Raw genomic sequence first — 21,659 nt, 5'->3', positions numbered from 1 at the left:
GGTCAATTTAGAGTCTGGATTAACCTGGTCCCTCTTGATGTCTTTGGACTGTGGAGGAAGCTGGAGTACCAGGGAGAACCCAGCAGGAACAGGGAGAACATGGAGACTCACACAGAAAGATCCTTCTTGCTGTGAGGAGTGCTAACTACTGCACCACCATGCTGCCCCTCATATGATAGCAACATCTTAAATATCATATATGCATATACACGGCACATATTATTGCACATCTAGAGAAAACATTACAGCATCAAGGAATACTTGTCAGTTACAATGATCTCTCGAGAAATGGAAGTAGCATGAACTTATTATTTCTGATGAGAAAAAATGAATTCTTAATTGTTAATTTTTTTTTATTATATGGCAGGATATACTACTGCAACCCCTGTCTAGGTCACTGATTGCAACACCTACTGCTTCTTCACAGGAAGTACATGAAACCACAGACTAAGGTTTCATGGGACTGGACTGTGTGATCCATCTTGATCACGTAAGATCTTTGGTTTCAAGACCCTGTGACCTCATGCATCCCCACCCCACCAGAGCACAGTTCACATAATGGTGAAATGTTTTCCCTCGTATACAAAACTACAGTAATCCAGATCAATTACAAAAAAATATTTAACACATCAAAGTAAAGCAAACTATTTTTTCCAAAAGTAAACAAATTTTATTGATATGAAAACACAATAGTAAGTTAAAACACACCTGGAAACATAAAATACAGAAATAGCAACACCAACATCAAGATACTTAACAGCAAGTTGTATTAGAAAAGACTATGCAGTTTAATTTAGGAAAATTTGAGAAAAATTTGCTTTTTGTGGCTTTAGTGTGTGTGTGTGTGTGTGTGTGTGTGTGTGTGTGTGTGTGTGTGTGTGGTGTTGCAATGATGTCACAAGCTTTTGACTGTAGCTTTGAATATAAGACATTTCACATGAGACCAAATGATGCACCTTCTCCTGTGAATTTCAGAGAGAAAGCCTACATCAATCCTCAGATGTTGAACTATTCATTTCAAATAAGGCAACAAAAGAAGTCAGAATGCAATAATGAAGGAGTTGTATGGTACTAGCACTTTTTGGAGTATAGATGATCTTAAGTTTTAGGGATGGAGAAAGGTAATTCAAAAAGAAAACTGGCACACATTATAAAGGGAGTGACCAAAGAAAAATAGCCATATTTATGTAGGAGATTAATCCTGCGTGACCCAAGAGCATTTGTCAGGCTACAGGCACAGAGGTTGTGATAAATCATAGGCGTGTTTCAGATATAACAACGTGTCATCTCCGATCCCCCTTTTTAAAAGCCAGGCGTAGATGTATCACTTTTTAAATTACAGTTTCAGAACTATTTTCTGCAGATTAATCACCCTTTTTTTGATTATCTGTCAAAAATAACTGTAACTTCATTTCCCCATGATATTTTCCCCTGTCCGGTTTAAATGAGTTTTTAGTTTTACTGCTTGAATGTCCCACAATATTTGGTGCATTTAGAGACATTACAGCACACATGGAAATGTACAGAAACTGAAAAATGACTGGGGGGGGTGGTATGGCTTGGAGGTAGCGTGGTTGTCCAGCAATCTGTCACTTCCTCTGGTGACAATGTGGAAGTATCCTTGAGCAAGATCCTGAGCCCCTAATTGCTCTTGATGGCCCTGCGGTGGACTGGCGACCCATCCCGGGTGAACCCCGGCTCTCGCCCAATGTCAGCTGGGATAGGCTCCAGCCCCCGCCCCCCCCCTACTGTGACACTTAACAGATGAGCGGAAAAAAAAATGGATGGATGAATGAAACAGACTAATCTTTGACACAATGCAGAGCACAAAGGAAGCAACTGGAATGTTCACATTGCTCAACATAATGGAGCTCAGGATACAAACCTGGACTTTGGGAGGTGTAGAAGAACACAAATCACAGTTAGACCCTGATCCATGCTGTTTGTGTGCCTGTTTTCTTAAAGGAACATTCGAACATTTTGGGGATAATGCTTATTGTTCTTATTTAGAGCCAGGCAAGCAGACACAAATGCTAATAACGTGGGTATGGAATATTTTGGAGAAAAGTGTGTTTGATGAATTTTGAGATATATCGCTCCACTGCCAGTGTTCACTGTAGCTAAGCTAAGCAGCAGTCCACTGTCCAGTGGGAGTCTGAGGCTCTGTGATGCACACAGTGATAAAGAAGCCTGTCTCTCTGTTTATGTTGCTCAAAGAAATGACGGACAATGTATCTATTTCACAAAAAGTTGATATGCTCCTTTAGGACTGAGTGGTCTAGACATTACTGCCAGCCATTTTCAGATCCTGTAGCATTTCACGATCCATTAAAACAACTTGTCAGTAAATCAGTTCATCTTGAATCATCCAGGTGTCACATTCATCTGCATCTCACCAGGTCTCAGTCTTATTTATCAGTCACAATTAGAAACTGAATATTCCAAGTAAATACTTAAGTTAAGAGGTTAAAAGAAGTTTTAAAAGATTTAAAACGAGTCCCCCAAAATGGGATTAAGTTAAAAGAAGGTAACTGGTCTCAAAGAGATTTTGAGCTTCTTTGCCTTGTAACCAATTTCCCTCAGAAAAGAAGAGTAACCTATGCTGAAGTTAGTTTTCACAGCCATGAAGTGAACAATCCAGCAGGGATGACATTACATGATGAAATGGTTTGGGAATTTATCTGCAGTAATTTAAGATAAAGCATGCAAAACCAGCAGTGCGGCTTAAGAAAAAATGATAAATGAAAAAAAAAAAGACACTCAGAATCCTTACCCTTCAGCAATGTCACCTTCAACTAAACTGCAGCCCATCCCCCTTCTGCCTCCTGCCAACAAGCACCACATTTATCTGACTACTCACCTGTATTCAGCATTGTAAAGTCTCTTTGGCACGAATGCAGTATTTGAAAGTACGTGATATTTGAATAGTTAAATTTGTGCTTCTGTTTGAATGTTGTCTACCCTGTTTGACTGCTGTTTTGTATTTTTTGGGACTTCTATTGCAGTGATGTCATATTTAGTCGATAGAAAAAAGGCTTTGTGTTTTGTTGTGTAGATTCACAGCAGGCCACCTTTCTGATGAGGTACTGGAGTAAGAACTTTCAGACTTTTCAAATCCTCTATTATTGATAGGATCTGAACATTGAGATAGATAGGGTTACTGCTCACAGTCATGTTGCCCAGCACAGTTACAGCTGAGGGCTGGGGTCCCAGAGTCATTTTTTGGGGCTGCTGTAGTGTCCCAGGGGGGATCCCTGAACATAAGTGAGAATGGCGTTCTGCAGATAGCTGGCTCTGTTGGCCTCGTCCTCCCTCATCCTCTGGATCTCTCCCTCTTTCAGGCGCAACTTCTCTTGCAAAGAACACATCTCACTCTCTTTGTCCAGGAGTGCCTCTCGGTGGTTACTACTCAGTACTGCAGGACAACGAAAGGAAGGGAGAAAGGCACTGAAGATAAGAGTGCAGATCAATTTAATATCTGACAGGGTGCATTTGTGTCTAAAATATCTGAATTTTGCCCAAATAAAATACATTCTAAGCAAGTAAAAGCTTTTTCTTCCTTAATTATAAAAATGGACAATTATTGGCAGCTTGATACTGCCCCCCTTTCACGTTATGGTTTGTATTTGTAGAACATTCTTTGAAAAATCCACATGATGTAGAAAACAGACAACTTAGTCAAACAATCTACTACAGATAAAAAGGTATAGATTAACCAAATGCAAGATTATTTGACATGGTATTTTGAAGCAGCAGAACTAACATTGATCCTTACCACTGTTTTACTGTAGCAACATACGAGGCTGAGTTACTACTTTCTATTGTTTAAGTGATGGGTAGGTAACCTTCTCAAATTCCTCCACCAAGGAGCTCATGTTATCACCAGTGTTGGCCTGTTTGTTTGTCTCTTAGCCTGATAACTTAAAGTTGCTGATGAATAATGATGAAATTTGATAGGACGATAGGTTGAAGAGCAATTAATTTGATTTTGGAATTGATGTGGAACCCACTCAAGTTCTGGAGATATCATATCACCTTTGAGTGTGATGGTTTCAGAGTGCCCTCTTATTCTAGTTTTTATTGTCTTTGAAAGAAAGAGAAGGGTACAATTTTCTAAAAAAACAAAATCTGGATGATGAGATGTATTGGCTGTGTAAAATAACTAGCTGTCTCATGAATGCTACGACAGCTAATTCAATTATTTGGGTCACAAATGTTAGGCTGACAGACCAGGGAGGCTGGATAAGGGCTCATCTAGTATAAAATCTTAAGATATCATGAACTCAAGTTCATAAATGGTGTAATTTTACATGATGTCATTTAGCAGAGGCTTTTGTCCAAAGTGACTTACAAGAGCACACTTTGTCAACAGTCATGAAAACCCATGGTGCCCCACAGTTTTCATAATCTTAGTCCTTGAAGTCAAATGTGCAGCTGTGATTTTAAAGATTACAAGGTCAGAAGGCTCCACATGTAACTTGAACAAATTTGTCTACTCTTTGGTCCAAGCTGGAAGCTGGGCAGTGATTTAGACGCTCTGGCTTCAAGGAGCTCAAAACCATAACTTGAGAGCCTCAGACTTCAAAATGATGGAGGAGCAGAGGAAACAAGACATACATTGAAGGAAAAGGCAGTGTTCTGGCGAGTACCTGGGTCTTGTATTTGATTTTTGCATAGATGGGAAATGACTACAGTGTATGATTTGTGTTATACTGTAAGCAGAAAGGTTCATATCTTAGACACAAGACAGAAATTCCCCATTTAATTATTGGAATCGATCATAAGAACTACTATTCCCTGCATGTTTTCTTCCTTCTCTTACTGCTTTATTTTAGTAATGCCATAATGCAAACAAAGTTCTCCAAGAATATACATTATATATATTCATTGAAGATATACTTTGCACAAAGTGTACTTTTCTTTTTAAATATTAGATACTGCTTTATTCATCCCATGATGGGCAAATTCACAAATTCAATACTTTCTAATACTTACAATACTTAAATTTGTTTTTGTTTTTTTTACTGCTGCTTCACTTCGTAGTGACACCAGAATGAAGCATGAGCACATTTAGCTTGAAGATAATGGTGACCAATGATCAAAAACAACAGGAAGACTGTCCAAAAATGTCAATCCACAAAATCTCAAGGATATTGTCTGGTATGATCCATGACGTCTTTATAACCTACCTATTGTTGTTCAGTGGTCAGAGCCAACATTTTTAACTTCTACTTTTGTCTTGTCATCCTGTTACTTCCTATTTTGATGATTCAACTAAAGTGAATGACATCATACTAATTAGCACATTTTAACTGCTAAGGACTGTCATATTTACACTACATGAAATGCAATATGAAATGTACTACCTTCAGTTCTACGTGGTAAATAGGAAAAGAGTGCTTGAAGGGATGAGCAGAGCAGAGGGCTTAGAAAAGAAGCTGTGAGGGGGTACCTTTCAACTCCCTCTCCAGAGCGCTGATCTTCTCTTTCAGTCCTCCTTGCGCTGTCCTCTCTGCCTGTAAGTGTCCAATCTGCTCCTGCAGCTCCACTCTCACTCGACTCACTTCAGCCACCTTCTCCTGGTCCTTACCCAACAGCTCCTGCAACAGCACAATAGCTGCTCAGCACTCAGAGCATGTCAACATAAAAAAAAAACAAAAGCCCAACATGTTATTCCCTGCTTTAACATTTGAAATGAACAAGACCATCCTACAGCAAAGCAGCCATGAGTTGCCTCTTCTTAACCTTCTTCCTGGTTGGGTCATTCAGGTGTCAGGCAATTTCAGATTTATTCTTGTTCTGTTAACTGTCAGATATTGGATTTTTGTAAAAATTTGGATGGAAAAGAAACAAACTAGTTCAAAAGATGACCTGAAGTTTCATGTTCATTACATACAAAATTTTAGTAAATCACACATTGACCCTGGAGTAAGATGAATCAAAAGCTCAGATCTGCACCTGTTTCTACACTTGATTGATAAAGAAAGGCCTTTGTGTCTAGAATGTCATGTGTGTGCAACAGGCAACAGGTGTCCTGACCTGCTGAAGCTCCTCGATCCTGCGGCGTAAACCGTCCGTCTCAACGCTGTGCTGGCTGTTTTTGGCCTGCAGCTCAGAGATGTTCTGTTTCTGCTGGGAGCAGTGCAGCTGGACCTCCTGCAGGGAGGAACGAACTGAGCGAAGCTTCTCCTCCAAGGATGACACCTGCTCCTGCTGCTCAGAGTAATCAAAGGGAGGAAAAAAACAGATGGAGGAACAGAATGAGGAGCATACTTTGAAAGTGTACAGCATTTGTCTTGGTTATCCGTAATTCCATTTCTGATATCCAAATTCTGCTGACCCAACAGTCAGATAATGTTTACTTAACTATCATTTTCTTCTTTCTTCAAAGTAACATTAAGAATCCTACTGATACAGCGGGTCTGTTATCAATATCAAAGATTTTTAAGAAGTGAATATACATCATATAAAGCATAGATCTTCTTCTTATTTTTATATGCTTGTTAGACACAGCCCTGAGGGAAACAAGGGGCCAAATTACAAGTGAAACAATACAAATTGACTGGTTGACCATTTGGCATTACCATTTTAATCCTGAGTTATCATACAGCTGAATGGAAAGTGGTGTCAACCTCATAATTTTCTAAACCTACCTCTTCCAGACGCACTTGAGCACGAACCCTTCCCAGTTCCTCTTCTGCCTGGGCTCTCTCTGTCACACATGCTGCTTTTGCTTTACTCAATTCCTGCAAGAGAGGAATGTTGCCATATAACAATACATCGCATTTAAAGAGCATTTCACGGGATTTGGGTGCATTCTTTTAATCACATGAACATAAGAATTGTTTGCTAGCCCTTTACCTGACTTATGGAGCACATTGTTCCACAGCGAACCAGCACCTTCGCATTTCAGTGTGCTCCGACTGAGTTTCTTGCTTTCTTAGTAGTTCTACAAAACATCTTATGCTTTGAATACTCCATCTGTCATTCTTTATCGCTGTCCCTCTTTTTGATTCTCTATATCCATCTTTCTCCATTATCTGTCTTTGTCTCTGCCCCACTTTGGATGTTGATGTTGGACACCACTGTATACTTGGTAACTGTTCAGGTTTAAAACCTGATCCTCAGGTCTCGTACCTTCAAACATAAGTTTAGTGTGATATAGGGACTTGTTCAAAAAACATTTAAAAAGGAAAAAAACAATTCAAAGACCTTACCTCTTCCAGCTGTATGCGTTGTCCCTCCAGTTTAAAGATGCGTTCCTGCAGGGCTCTCTCACTGTCTTCTAGATGGCGATTCACATGCTCAACCTTTAAGGAAATGTGAACAATGAAATAAAAATCTAACTGCAACAATAAAGGGTTCCAGCAGATAAATACATGGGTTGCATAGATCTGTCATTTGCCATTCCAGATGATTGTTTTTGACCACTTGAATTTATCCATTAAGATTTTCATTTATGTACAAGCAAGACCTATTTAGGCATCAATATAACACTTCTCTTACAGGTAGACGGATAGGATACAATAAATCATAATATTTATAACACCATCCTTTCATACTAAATTGATTGCAATGAAATGAATCTGTCCATGCCTGTCCTGGACGGTAAAAGGGGCCTTAGTTATCTGATTTTATCAAAGATATTTGAATCTACCCCCTATAAGGCCCCTCACAAAAGTTGTTAGAAATTCAGAAAAGAAAATCCATTAAAAAAAACAATAACACTGTACATTCAGGTTATAATTATGATTATGAAGATGTACTCTTGCACCCTTCTAATTATCTTAACTCTACCAATGGAAGCAGGAAATCTCTCAAATGTAGACGTAAAAAATGTAATCTTGAGTAAAACAACGTAAAAGAATTTGATCAACAGCTCGATGATGTGTACTTCTAGCAAGGACAGAGATTCACAAAGACCCAGACAGCACCTCTTTCTGTCGCAGACTATCCATGTCCTCCAGGACTTGCTTGGACCTTCGCTTCTCTAATTCCAGACGGTCTGTCAGTAGATGAGACAGAAACTCTCTCCTGAGTTTCTCATAAAAAAAAAATGACACTGACAGTGAGTGCGTTAGTTTTTCAGTGTTTGTTACCTTCGGCTTGTGCTAGTCGGAGTTTTAGCTCTGCTGTACTGTTCGTTAGTTCCATCTTCAGCTCAAAGATTTGCTGCTGCTGAGACTTGCACCTGCGCTCCATCTCATCCACCTGTCACACACAACCACATACACACACTAGCCACTTAACATTACCATAATATACTGAGCAGCCACATAGACATAATCTAGCCTGGCATGACCATGCATATCTTGCAAGCTAAAAACCTGAGTCCTGCAGCTAAGCTGGATCCCCTCTTATTTAAAACAACTATGAAAGTGTAGAGTATTTTCATTGATAGACAAGCTCCTGGAGCCAAACAGGATCACGTGATCCCATGCAAGATACAGTACTTGAACGATACTTCTGTTCTCCCATAAGTGTTGTTATTGAGTCTACTTCTGCTATAACTTCACTTACAGCTGTGTTTACACTACTATCTACTCTACTCCTTTACTTTCTAATTTCTCATTGTTGTTTTTGTTAGGAAGGGGTCAAGATGTAGCTGCATTGTTTAACTCTTGAGCTCACAAGATAGAGACGGCAACTAATACACAAACATTATCATTACGATCATATTACCTTATTCTTGAGTTGGAGATTGGTATCTGTCAAGTTTTGTATCTCTCTGAGAAGCTTTCCCTCTCTGGCAACACTGTCCTGCAGGGTGGTTAAAAAAAAAGACTTTATCTGAGTTAATTCAAGCAATGTCTCAGCAACTACAACTATAAAAGTGTCCAATCCAAATCCCTCCAGCCTGTCGTCCAGGTACATGAAAAAGATCCTGATGCTCCATCCCATTCCATAATTGTACTACTGATAATTGCTTCAATAATAAGTAGCCAAAACTACAGAAATAATGACTGCTATATTTCAAGGTCACAATCACAAATTGATATATTTTGTATTGCTTTTATTGTTTAAACATATACAACAATAGAAAAAAGTAAGATAATATAATTACCTAACAATGATGGTGATGAACAGTAGGCCTTATTTTAAGGTCAAGTGCTAGCATCATTACTTTTTTCACGTCTGCCCCCTCAATCTTTAACTAGCAAATAAACTTGTACAACACCTGCACAAGCAGGTGCTTAAGTATGTTAGTGAGGTGTGTTTCAGCGCAACCATGGTGCATTGCTATTTGGGACACCAGAAAACATTTGTGCCTTAGAGCAAGAACTGGATGGTCTTTGGTCAATGGCATTATGTGTGAAGTGCTATTTAAAGGGCACATCAATCAGATGAGCAGGTCTGCGGCACTGCAAGGCAGTTCAATTGATACCCCAGAAATTTGGAAACACTGGCCTCAACCCCCTCACAGGACAGCTTCACCTCCGATGGCTCGGGTGGATTTCTGTTGCTCCAGTACATAAATGTAAGAGGTGTGTGCATACCTCCACATGGTGCACAAGGGGGTCCGTTTCTTTGGATGAAAAGCTGTTTTCTCTCGGTTATCTGACATAATATTACAATCCAAAAGCTCTGTATTTCCAGTCTGTGCTGTATATTTGCTGAATATACCGCACATGTTCTCGCTCATTCCTGTTTTTATTGATGCTACATTAGCCTGGGCTCTGGTAAATAAATTGGGATGATCAAAATAATAAGAGTGGGCTACCAGCTTAGTGGCTATTCATTATAAAGTTACTTTGTTGCTGTGTTTTCCCTCCCCCGGTTTCTGTACCTCTTGCTGTTTTTTCCTCTCTCTGCTCTGCCGTTCCCTCTGTTCTTCTTTTTCAGCCTTCATTTTTGTCAGCAGCTCGCCCATGTTGTGGTTTTTCTGCTCAGCAAGGGCAAGCGCAGCCTCTGTCATCTGCAATCTGCAATCATTGCAATATGTGCAACATTCATTTAGTGCAACCCAATATCCATCCATCCATTTTCTATACTGCTTATCCGTTAAGGGTCGTGGGGGGCTGGAGCCTATCCCAGCTGACATTGGGCAAGAGGCAGGGTTCATACTGGACGGATCGCCAGTCTGTTGCTGGGCTATCAGGAGCAATTAGGGGCTCAATATCTTTCTCAAGGATACTTTGACATGGTCACTGGGGGAAGTGAGGATCGAATTAGTGACCCTTCAGTTGCTAGATGGCCATACTACTTTTAAACCATACCGCCCCCTGCAATCCAACACACTTCATTTAAAATCTACAACTATCAAGAAAGTCCTTTTAACTTTTGTTGACTTGTGTTACTGGGATAATGCTGAAGATATAAGCTTACTATTTGGTGAAAATTTTAGTCAACATTCTCCACTCCTAACTCTTTTGTGTGTTGCCAGCTGTAATCCTGAGCTTCATCCATTTTGGACTGAAATAGTGTTTCTTATTTACAACTGCAATGGCGTTAGATTTTAATTCCAGATTTATCACATTTTGGTATGAGGGATAGACATAAATCCATCTGACACCACTGTGAAGAAATCTAAGTGTCATTCCTCTTGTAGGGAAGCTGTAATATCATTTGAAGTAAGCCAAATTCAACTGATAAGAGAACATCACTGCTAGAAAATGCTAAAATAAATCACCTGGATGTTTTCTTATCTGATACTTCAACCTTTAATATAATCTTATGACACATACTCTAAAACTTGATCATTTTTATCCAGAAGTCATGATGCACTTGAATTCCTCTCATGATTATGAGCAGAGCTGTCTTTTAAATTCCCTGACATCCCTAGATCTTAACTGAGCGGTACCGTGCTTTTAGTCTGAAACACAATCTTGTGCCTGATTGAGGAATATTCCTTGTGAGGAGATGACATTGTTTTTCAGATGGAGAATATTGCATGAATGAAGAAGAAATGATTACTTGGCAGTGAGAGAGTTCACAGCTGACTTCCTTTCATTTAGAGCTTCTTGGAGTTGACCGATCTGCATGGAAGTGGATCTAATAATGACAAGAGAAAAAAATGAGGTCATAGGAGCAAAATCTGATTATTTTGCACATTCATTCTGGTTTTATAATCTCAATATTATTTTTTAAATAAACTGACCATTGTATAGGTCACGTGTTAACTAAATTCTAATCCAGGTTTAATTTTGGCACCATAGGACTGAGAGGTATGTGGGTGGAAGAGTAACAGGATGTCATTATGTGACAATGAGTTTGAGAGGCTTAATGCCTCAGTCTTAAACCAGGATTAAGACTAATGGAACTCATGCATGAATTTTTTTCTTCTTGAAGGAACATTCCAACTTGAAAACAACATGCCAACTCAGACAGTATGTTCCCAATGTTTTGCCTTGAGTGTAAGCCCAACTTACTTCCCACAAAATATAACAAAGACATTTGACACACGAATAAGCTTGTCACTGGTGGGGTTCAGATGATCTTCTATGGTCCATTACATTAACTACATTATTGCATTGAACAAAGCAGACTATTCTTTATATCTTGTGGCTATTCAGGTGTGTAATGAGCTCTCATCTGCTGTGTCTTGGTAGCTAATTAGCTTTCAGTATCCTGAGCAGAGCAAGTGCATGTGAATTTCTCATTATTTGTCACCTCTTGATTTCCTTTTTTAAGTAAATAAATAATCACTCTATTAACACCGACCAATAAGCTAACATCTCCGGCAGAATTTTTGTTAGATTCAACAGCATATCATCCAACAATAGTGCGGCATGAAAGCGTGTCCTTTCTGCCCAGTATGCCCAAGACGTGAATCTGTGCGCCGCATACTGCATTATTCAGACAATGATGAATCTAAGATGAACCCTCTTCATAGGGGACACCCTATGCCTGGTGCGGAACACACCACAATTGTCACTGCCTGTTTTAAACTGACACTGACACTGACTGTTCTTCACTCATACAAAAAAAAAATGTGCATGATTCATGCATGAACCCCATTGATCGTACGCAGACAGTAACATGTGCTATCACCTGTTGGAGCGCCCCATCTCCTCCCTCTGCCTGTCTATTGTCTCCATCAGGCTTTGGAACTGAAAGAGGAACAACAAAAAGACAGAAACAATATTTCTGTCCAGAATCATATCTCAAACATTAATTTTGAATGGAGTAAGCAAACAGAACCAAACAAATAACAAAAAAACCATCAGTTACCCAAAAAGCAAACCAGATGTACTGTTCAAACATCAGCCACAGGGAGGTTTTCTAGGTAGTATTTGTCAGTATATTAAAAAAAAATGCTATAAAATCTGCAACTGAGATCCTCCCCCTGTGGTCAAGAAAAAACGCTGAGGAGAAGGAGGACCTTCCCCTGTAATTTTAATCATATCCAAACAGGTAACATTACAATGAGGCATTTAGGTGGTTCGTTGAAGGGTTACCTGCCGGCCCTTCTCCTGCTTCAGATTCTGAATCTCCTTGCTGAGAACCTGGGTCCTGCCATGGCTCTCTCTCAAAGTGGATTGTCTGTCTGTGTTGTGCCCTGTGGTCTGCTCTGAAGGGGTTAAAAACAAGCAAATGAGTACAGAATGAAAAGACAGAACCCTGGCATCAAAGGGGAGGATGTATACAATTTGACAGATATCCCTTGAGGATGATGTTGATGCTTTCGTAGCAGTCCACGGTATGGTAATTATATTACTTCTCAGCATTGACCGCTGGAATAAATTATTATTATTCAACCGGCAGCCATGTGGATACACTTCAAATCCCAGATGGAACCTCAATTAGTACTCCAACACTGAAGATGAAAAATCAAGCTGAGAATTGTGACTGCTGGATGGTTTTTCACAAACTAAATCACATAAGATAAGTGAACAGCTACAAATGTCACAAGACCTAGACAAACAAGACCAAACCTAACTCCAATGAATGTCAGTAACGCTGATGAAGTAGTACATTAAAGACATAGAAGGAATCCAATTTCCTGTTTTTTGAGACACAACAAAGTGAACAAATGACCTGCAGCACAACAAAATGAGGTACAATTGTGTTCAAGCAGAAAGACAGCAGCATACCAAGTGCTTTGAGTGTGTCGCTGGGAATGTTGTTGCCTGCCAATTCCAACTCTACTATGCTCTTGTTCTTCTGCAGAGCCTCCAGGAGGCATCTGCCACCCAGCAGACCAATGTTGTTCCACCTCAGATCTGTGAATAGTCCGTCAGAAAATGTGTAGTCAGCAAATCTACAGTTAAGCGGGAAAAAACAGGCAATTGACATATTTTGAAGGGATTTTAATTTCACAACTTTGTGAAAAAAAAAAGTTAAAAAAATACATTCAAAAACTTGTTAACTGCAAAATATGTGAGATGTCATTCTACCCATCTAAAACACACTTGGAATGAAAAACCCGCCAAGAAAACCAAAAAAAACCTCAAAGCAGAAACGTTGCTTCATATAGAATAAAATCAAAGAACAGGAGTGTACAAAAATACATATTTTGAATGATTGTGTCACCTAGAACTTCCAGAGTGCTGTTGCATTTGAGCGCCAGAGCAAGCTCAGACACTCCATGGTGGTTGATCTGATTGTTGCGCAGGTCAAGGTGTGTAAGAACGCTGTTGGAGGCCAAACCCTCACAGAAGAGAGAGAAGGCTTCATCCCACACTCCCAGTGCATTCCACTCCAATATCAACCTGTGCACAGTAAAAGCACGATGACAGACAGCAAAACATGCTGTTTGGTGTTCTAAAACTAATTATAGTAACAATAATAATATTTCGGGTTGGCAAAAGACTAGATTAATTTTAATTAATCATTTCAAATTGATGCAATTAATCAAGCCCTTGCCCTTGAACCCATGCTTGAATTTAGCTTGTAAGTGGAGAGCTACAAGTAACCAGTGGAGGGCAGCAATAAGCCTTAGCTGCATCTTGTCTTCCAGAAATTAAAAGAACAAGACCTCTACAATTTAGCTATTCATTCACCCATACATTTGCCAAAATCTATTCGAAATGAAATATGTACGACAGCATATATTTATGACAGCAAAAATTGATAAATGTGATTTGTTTTAGATCAATGAATTATGAAACACAAAATTACTTATTTTCTTAAACTGACTGGCAGGCCTACTATTATTAAAAAACTGACATTCCTGTGAGGAAATGTCTATCCATGCATGACAACAGCATTTACAGGAATGAGAAAAAAAAATCCGATCCGAAAATAAAGCTGATCTGTTTCCTGTCTGATCTTCTCTGATGCTTAACACTTAAAACAGATGAACACAGAGGCTGTAATCATTTTCTCTAGTTACATCCATCCATTTTCTATACTGCTTATCCATTAAGGGTAGGGGACGGGGGGGCTGGAGCCTATCCCAGCTGACACTTGGTGAGAGGTGAGGTACACCCTGGACCATCACACGGCCATTTTTTTAGTTCCTTAAACTTAATTTGGTTCAATCATTTTCAATGGTGCAACATCAAGCTTCTCAACTCTCAGGGTTGGGGTCTAATGTTTACTGAACCTGCTTTCTGAAAAACGTTTAAAGTTTTACACACGTCTAGTTTGGTTGCTTGGGGGGGGGGGGGTGTATTCCAGCAGCTTTGGTAAGCTAAGTAGAAATAATACAGTGGAAAATATCCAAACAGAGTTACAAATATCCAAATACAGAGTCACAACTAAGTGGGATTGAGAGCCATAAAACACAGTTGCAGCAGCCACAGCCAGGAGGGAGAGCTAGCAAAAAAGTGGTAAATTAACTGCCTTTTCAACCTCTCTTTTCTAACATTACGGCACGAGTAGATCCGACCATAATCTCGGCTGATTACCATCTAATGAATGGGTGGCATAGATTATGGCATATAAATCAATGTTGCTCTCATTCTTCTAGTTGTAGCTGGGTCTTCATACATAAATTCTATGTATGCTTCCACTAACTGGCAAATGACAATCACTCCCTCCACAGAAACCTGTATCAATTAGAGAGCTGCTTGTCAGAAAGACATGGGGTTTTTATCCAGAAAATCCCACACTCCACATGCAGACATCAATTGCCAACCTCTAGGAATAGTGACAGGAATGCTTGTATATAACACCCTTAACTCTTTGGCGTACAAAGTATGCTGCTGCTGAAAGTCCAGCACCTTCACAGTACAGATAATTCCAGGTTGATTATTACATTACCTCACTAATCATGTTTCCTATATGCCCCCGTTCTGAATAAGTGAGTTCATAAAATGGCATGTTTTCCATCATCAAAGCAAATAAAAACGTGTCATTACAAATCAGGCCAGACTGTTCTATGTTGATTGGTCAGATGTTCCTGGAGCAGGAGAGACAATAAATTCAGGAAAACAGTCCTGTGTTTTGGACTAGTGGCCAGTGGTGTTTATATTAAAGCCATATTTATACTGTATTGTAGTCATTACCTTCGTAGAGTTTTGTTACATGCCAACAATTTCCCCAACACTTCAGCCCCGGTTGATCGCAGGTTGTTTCCCTGTGAATAATAATTTGCATTAACTGACATCAAAACACATCAAAAGTTGGCCCCCTGCAGGTCTGGCCCATTCCTCAGCCCCTGTCATTGCCTCTCTGTCCCATCACATCACATCTCATGTATCACTAGGCCTTGAGGGGCTGGACCCCCCCAATTTTAATCACATCGTAGACATTTAGGGCTTGGGGGAGTGCATGAGGATGTACTGGGAGACTCTGCCGTCTGCAACCGGCGGGGCTCCCATGCCCTGGGTGCCTCTGCCAATTTTAACTACATTCTAGTCATCCACATCATCACATCTACATTCGCACGCACAACACGCATCCTGCACCCATGTTGGGATGGGGGGGCAGCTGGGGCAGGGAGTGGGTCCACTGCTGCCCCTTTTGCTAACTGCACCAAGGTTAGGACAGGTTAAAAAAAAAAAAAGCAGGGCTGCAGTGCTGTCCGGCCTTCAGTGATTCAGATGGTGCCTCGAACTTCCTCCTGCGACAACACTGAGCGCACAGCCACCCAAACCAATGGTGACAACGAGGACAATAATACAAGTGGTGACCAAGATGGAGCTGCAAACATAGAGGAGACCAAGCAGTCATTTGTGTTCGGTCAGAATATTAAAGACCGAGCCAAGCCGGATGAACACAGAACAGATGAGTCAACCAATAACAGCGTGCCTCTGCCAGAAAATTGCAGCAACTACTTCATGCAGTACCTCTCTGCCAACAATGAATTTAATAATGTAAGCAGTTCCTACGGCTGGGCAACGTCTGGGGGCTGGCAGAGTCTCACCAACTGCAAGTCCTCCAGTGAAAGTGAGACAGAGGTTTCAGCTGCCCCTGCTTCCACAACCTCTCTGTTGGAGTCTGCAGCAGCACTCACAGAGTCTACGGCCAAGAAGTCCAGCACTTTAGAAGAGGTCGCTGTTAAAACTGGGGAGGAATCGGAAGAAAACATTTTGCAGTTGCAGTGCAAATTGTTTGTCTTCGACAAGTCCGGTCAGTCGTGGGTGGACAAAGGCCGAGGGTCCCTGAGGCTAAATGACCTGCTGGGGACAGATGGTACAAAGCAGTCCCGCCTGGTGATCAGGGCCAACGGCAGCCTGCGGGTGCTACTGAACACCACAATTTGGTCGCAGATGCAGGTGGACAAGGACGGCGCCAAGAGAGTGAGGATCACTGCCATGGACGCGGAGGACCAGGAGGTCAAGGTCTTCCAAATATCTGGCGGTCCTCACCATGTGGAGCAGCTGACTTCAGGGTTACTGCACCGTATTTCCACCCTCGCTGCCACTGCCAAGGAGGACTCAGATTATGACCCTGAGGCTGAGTGGTAAAAGGACACCGGGCAGAACTTCTGCACTCAGGCCCAGGGTGGATTCAGGATGACATGAGGACAGCCTGCTACGAAGCTACTGATGGCATCTCCACGGACATCCCTGACCAACATGGACCTCCAGACCAGACATGAGAAGATGAGCTCCAGGAAGAAATACCCCTGTTCTGTGGGCTGGGTTGTGCTAAATCTCCTGTTGTTCAAATAAAGACTGAAACAATTAAAAAAAAAAAGAAAAAAAACGACATCAAAACACAAGTTTCATGAAAAGGCATCCAATGATGTATGTTACCTTAAGATCCAGGACTTTCACAGTTGTGTTGCTGAACAATCCAGTCAGGAATGCCTTGGCACCTGAGAATCACACACATGCATGGAAGCTGAAACTGTTATACATGATGTGGTAAATATGTCCCACACATGGAGGCAAACTAATGACAACTTCCATCCATTCATTTTCTACTGTTTATCCTGTTAAGGGTCACAGGAGGAATGGAGCCTAGGTGAGAGGCGGGCTTCAACCTGGACGGGTCACCAGTCCATCGCAGGGCCAACACATGTAGACAGACAACCATTCACTCTCACAGTCACACCTGAGGCTAATGACAACTTGGTCCATTAAATTGTATTTCAAAAACACATAAATGAGCCACACTATTGGACTGAGTGACATGTTTGATAACCATTACCGGTACAACTGTTTTAGAATCTTGTGAGCCATTATTAAAAAAAAAAACACGACTTGGAGATGAAACCACAAGGATGCTGTTGCTCAATTGGGCCTTTTCATGGGATTTGGGGACAATCACAAAAACATACTGAATAATCCAAGCCAGGATATAAAACTGTCAAAAATCTAACTGCATTTGATTGGTCGGCAGCTGCTGCAGGCGGCACGTAAAATTAGTCTTAACACAAAAATTAAGATAACTGATCCGAGAGGTTTATTTTCAACAGCATGTGTGCAAACCATTGCATCAATCTAACACCAATCAACTCAGATGTAAGGGTATACCATACATCTGCATGTCTGTTCAATAATTTTAGCTTCACAACAGACAATCACCTTCTTCACTCAGCATGCAGTCACTGAGCGACACTTCTGAAAAGAGGGTGTCTTTCTGGAGGGCCCTCCCCAACACCGTGCAGGTGTCTGTAGACAGGCTATGTCCACTCAGGTCCAACCGAGGACTATGACTGCTCCTGCTCTCCTTGAGGTGGGCTACAATACTCTCCTGGGGATCCATGCCTCCCTCTTTACACAGACGTAAGTATGTCCGCCTGAAATCCTCCATTCTGGGTCAGTACTTTTCCCCTTTCATTTAAAATGCAGAAAAAATGTCTTCACTTCTTCCTTTTGGCGATTGGTCATCAAGCATGGCCTTGACCTGATTTAAGAGAAAACAGGGAATTTACAAACTTGAACAACGGATGTTTCATGAAGCTGTAGATGTATATTTATATGTAACGTTTTATGAAAATTACAAAAATCCAACCAGTTAAGAATAGCAGTAATAACAGAGGTACATTTTAATGTTAATGTTTTAGTTTTGTCAGTTTGTAGTCCTTTTAGTGCCTACAGGTATACTTTTAATTCATATTTCAAGTGACTGATGTGGGGTTACTTCCCTCTCCATTTACATTTAGGAAATAGTAATAGTCCATATAAAGTAAGAATATATATATATGAAGAAGAAAAAAAATCTATCCATAGCCTTGTCATCAAATAAAAAATGTCTTTCTTTTCTAGATTATCCTTTGTTCCGCATATGTAATACATCGTATCTCAAAGCAAACCAGGTTTCTACACAACACATTCCAAAGATGATGAACATCATTGAGGTTGAAAGGGGCCTCCACATCATTCTAGTATCTAGACAAGGAGATTATGTGACCCTAAATTACACCAACCATCATAAAGATGGATAGAAGTGTTCAATATTCACAGGTGATCATATGACTTTGCTAAAAACAGAAGAATATTATAGATCCAGGTCATCAAATGGGCAGATTCTTCAAATCGTGTACTCGGGAAGAACCTGCTTTAAATGCATCGGTACGTGGATCTACTGTATTGATTTGGGATTGATCTGGGTGATTTGGTATTAATGGATTGATTTAATATTGATTTGTCTGCTGTCGAATTGATCTTGAACTGTTTTATTGATTTTTTTAATGTTTTAATTCATGTCTTCGATTTTAAACTGATTCTAACTTGTAATTCTCTCTTTACCTCTGTAAAACACTATGAATTGTCCTGTGTATGAATGGTGCTATACACATAAATTTGCCTTTGCCTTTACTGCGTGTGTTGTTACTTTAATTGTATTTGATCGTGTGACATAATCAAATCATTTATTTATTGCCATCCTGATGGACCTAAAGGCAATGTTTGTGTCTGCTCTTAAATTTGCACACCTCTGAACCTGTGTCTTGTCTCGTTCACAGAACTACAAAATACGTACTTATATGCATATAATTATAAGTATGCAAACAGTCATTCCTGCATATAAACACTGGGCTTGTCCATGAGATAAGTATATGTGTTATACTTAAACTTTTATATATATATATATATGTGTGTGTGTGTGTGTGTGTGTGTGTGTGTGTGTGTGTATATATACACACACACACACACACACACACACATCATGAGTGGACAGCTATGAAACAAAAGTGGCGAAGGGAATAAAGTAGCCTTAATTACTTTTTACAAAAATTTGTTTAAATTCATTAGCTTGGTGACACATTACCATCACAGTCCTGATGATTTCAACATGGAAAGAACAAACAGAGTTAACAACAATCCAGCAAGATGCAAAGCGAGGTAAGGAGCAAAAAGGTAAGGAAACTGGCCGCCACAGTTTCTGCCTGTCTAATTATCCCCTCCGTCCTGCATCTTTAAGTAACCCGATTCCATAGGTCACAACAGCAGTGACTTCCAGTATTGAACCTTGAGTCTCTTGATTATTTTTCAGCTTCATCTGGTGAAGCTAATATTGCTTCATGATTTGGAGAAAAAAAAGGTTCTACTTCAGAAAAAAGAATGCCCATATTGTGTATTCAAATGTTTCTCAGTCTTAAAATGAAAAATGCATCAGTAAATTGAAATAATGTTCATGATAATGTTCTTTGGTATCAAAAAATAAAGATGCTGCTGGCAGGATGCTGCTGTGCACACTAAGATTGTTCAATTTTAGTTTACATATTTTTTATAGAGTTTAGTTATTACCTGTGTTGACATTTACTTAATGCACTTTCTTTCAAGTTCTGTACATTTCTTTCTCATTATTGTTTATTATGGAATTATCATTGAATTAAATGCTCCCCCCAAAAACAAGTTGATATTGGCATTAGAGTACTGGCCATCTGCCAGCCTGCTCTGATACTGACATCAGCCATTGAGAAAACTAATATCTATCAACCACTGTGAACGCAATTACCATGTACATTATTGCCATATAATTACTAGGTGGTGTCATGAGTTTACTTACTTGGTAATAAATTATGAGTTGTGTACGTGAATGTGTATTTCTATACTCATATATATTTCTTGTGTATTACTGCTTTCAAATAAAAAATGCTTATACTAAATCAAATAAATGGCAATGACAAAGATGTAGTTTACAAACAAGGAACAATTTCTGCATCATTTGTGCAAAAATAATAGCTGCGTTTTTGAGGTTTTTAGATTGCACAGGTTGACACTGCGAATAAATACTGTGCAGCACTAAAGGCTAAAGTAATCATTTGCAGTTGTCCAACCTAAGGCACCTTGGAGTTGTCAAGCATTGTCCGTTGTATCCATCGTAGACAGGATCTCAATATAAAAAAGTACAATTTTAAAGTGCATTATAGTTTCGGCAAATATATCAAATGAACTGCATAACGAGAAAAACTTTCTGTAAACTGCAGGGATTACAGCTTCAATTCGGCAACATATTATCTTACAAAAAACAATTCAAAACACACATTTAACAATTCTGTACTGACCCGACGGCTACACACACTGGGGGCGGGAACGAGCAGTGTGACACAAAAGTATCAATTTCAGTTACGTCAATGCTGCTTGTTGCAACAATACACTGGCCGAATTAGAATATGAATGATGTTAGTTCCGAAATTGAATCGGTATAATATTTAAAGAGTATGGGGCTTGCTTCAGCGAGCAGAAGTAAATGGTTTACGTTATCAATGCCGCTACGCTAAATCGAAGCCTCCCGAGGGTTAATCGATACGCAAAAGTTTTTCTGATAGGAACACTTCCTGAAAATTAGTGAAAATAATTGAGAAGAGAATAGGACAAACCCTAGCGACAACACCGGCTTCAATCTTCCTTCCTTCTGTTGTTGTTGCTCACTGCTGACATGCAAAGAAAGCTAAGTCAAAGGACAAGTAACTAGGAAGTCGATGTACGTTGGCGCAAAGCATCTTGGTCAGTGTAGTCTCAACATGGTAGCGTTTACTACCCTTTAACTGAGTGTAAAAGTATATTAAAAATAAATCTTAACAGTGAAAAACCTCAGAACATCAAAATAGAGAATAAACCATGGGTTAAGGGGTAAGCCCAAATAACAGACATTAATAGAGTGAGCAGTTAAGTGGACAGAAATATTTTATTATAATTTAACAATTGTACGTGTACTGTTACATATTTAAAATCATTTCATACAGAGGTTTTCTGTGGAAAAAAATGATTATTTTGAATGTGAAAATCTGTTGAGGTAACATACATATTTGCAGCTTTCAGTGTATTTTATACAAGTCAAGACAATTTTATTTGAATAGCCCCAAATCACAACAAAAGTTATCTGTGCATGGTTTAGCTTAACATTCTGCTTGTTTTTCATTTAGTTACAGTCAT

General features: G+C 39.8%; 1 protein-coding gene across 1 annotated transcript; it reads right to left on the bottom strand.

Annotated features, from left to right (window-relative positions):
• Positions 1 to 217: 217 nt before the first annotated feature.
• Positions 218 to 21,213, bottom strand: lrrc45 (leucine rich repeat containing 45). The gene is made up of 18 exons (XM_086195821.1): positions 21,104 to 21,213; positions 17,862 to 18,183; positions 17,088 to 17,149; positions 15,393 to 15,463; positions 13,474 to 13,652; positions 13,035 to 13,163; positions 12,399 to 12,511; positions 11,992 to 12,050; positions 10,915 to 10,992; positions 9,788 to 9,923; positions 8,683 to 8,760; positions 8,100 to 8,211; positions 7,935 to 8,005; positions 7,218 to 7,310; positions 6,654 to 6,746; positions 6,040 to 6,213; positions 5,453 to 5,600; positions 218 to 3,415 (listed from the first exon to the last, which is right to left on the bottom strand). The coding sequence occupies exons 2-18, from the start codon at positions 18,088 to 18,090 to the stop codon at positions 3,216 to 3,218; spliced, it is 2,025 nt and encodes a 674-aa protein (XP_086051947.1). The 5' UTR covers positions 18,091 to 18,183; positions 21,104 to 21,213; the 3' UTR covers positions 218 to 3,215.
• Between the last annotated feature and the right edge of the window lie 446 nt (positions 21,214 to 21,659).

This window comes from Aulostomus chinensis, chromosome 23 (genome assembly GCF_037954235.1).
Source record: "Aulostomus chinensis isolate RoL2024-O1b breed Wild chromosome 23, RoL_Achi_v1.0, whole genome shotgun sequence".
Lineage (NCBI taxonomy): Eukaryota > Metazoa > Chordata > Actinopteri > Syngnathiformes > Aulostomidae > Aulostomus > Aulostomus chinensis.
The sequence above is the reverse complement of the archived record's forward strand: the minus strand, read 5'-3'. Positions and strand labels throughout refer to the sequence as shown.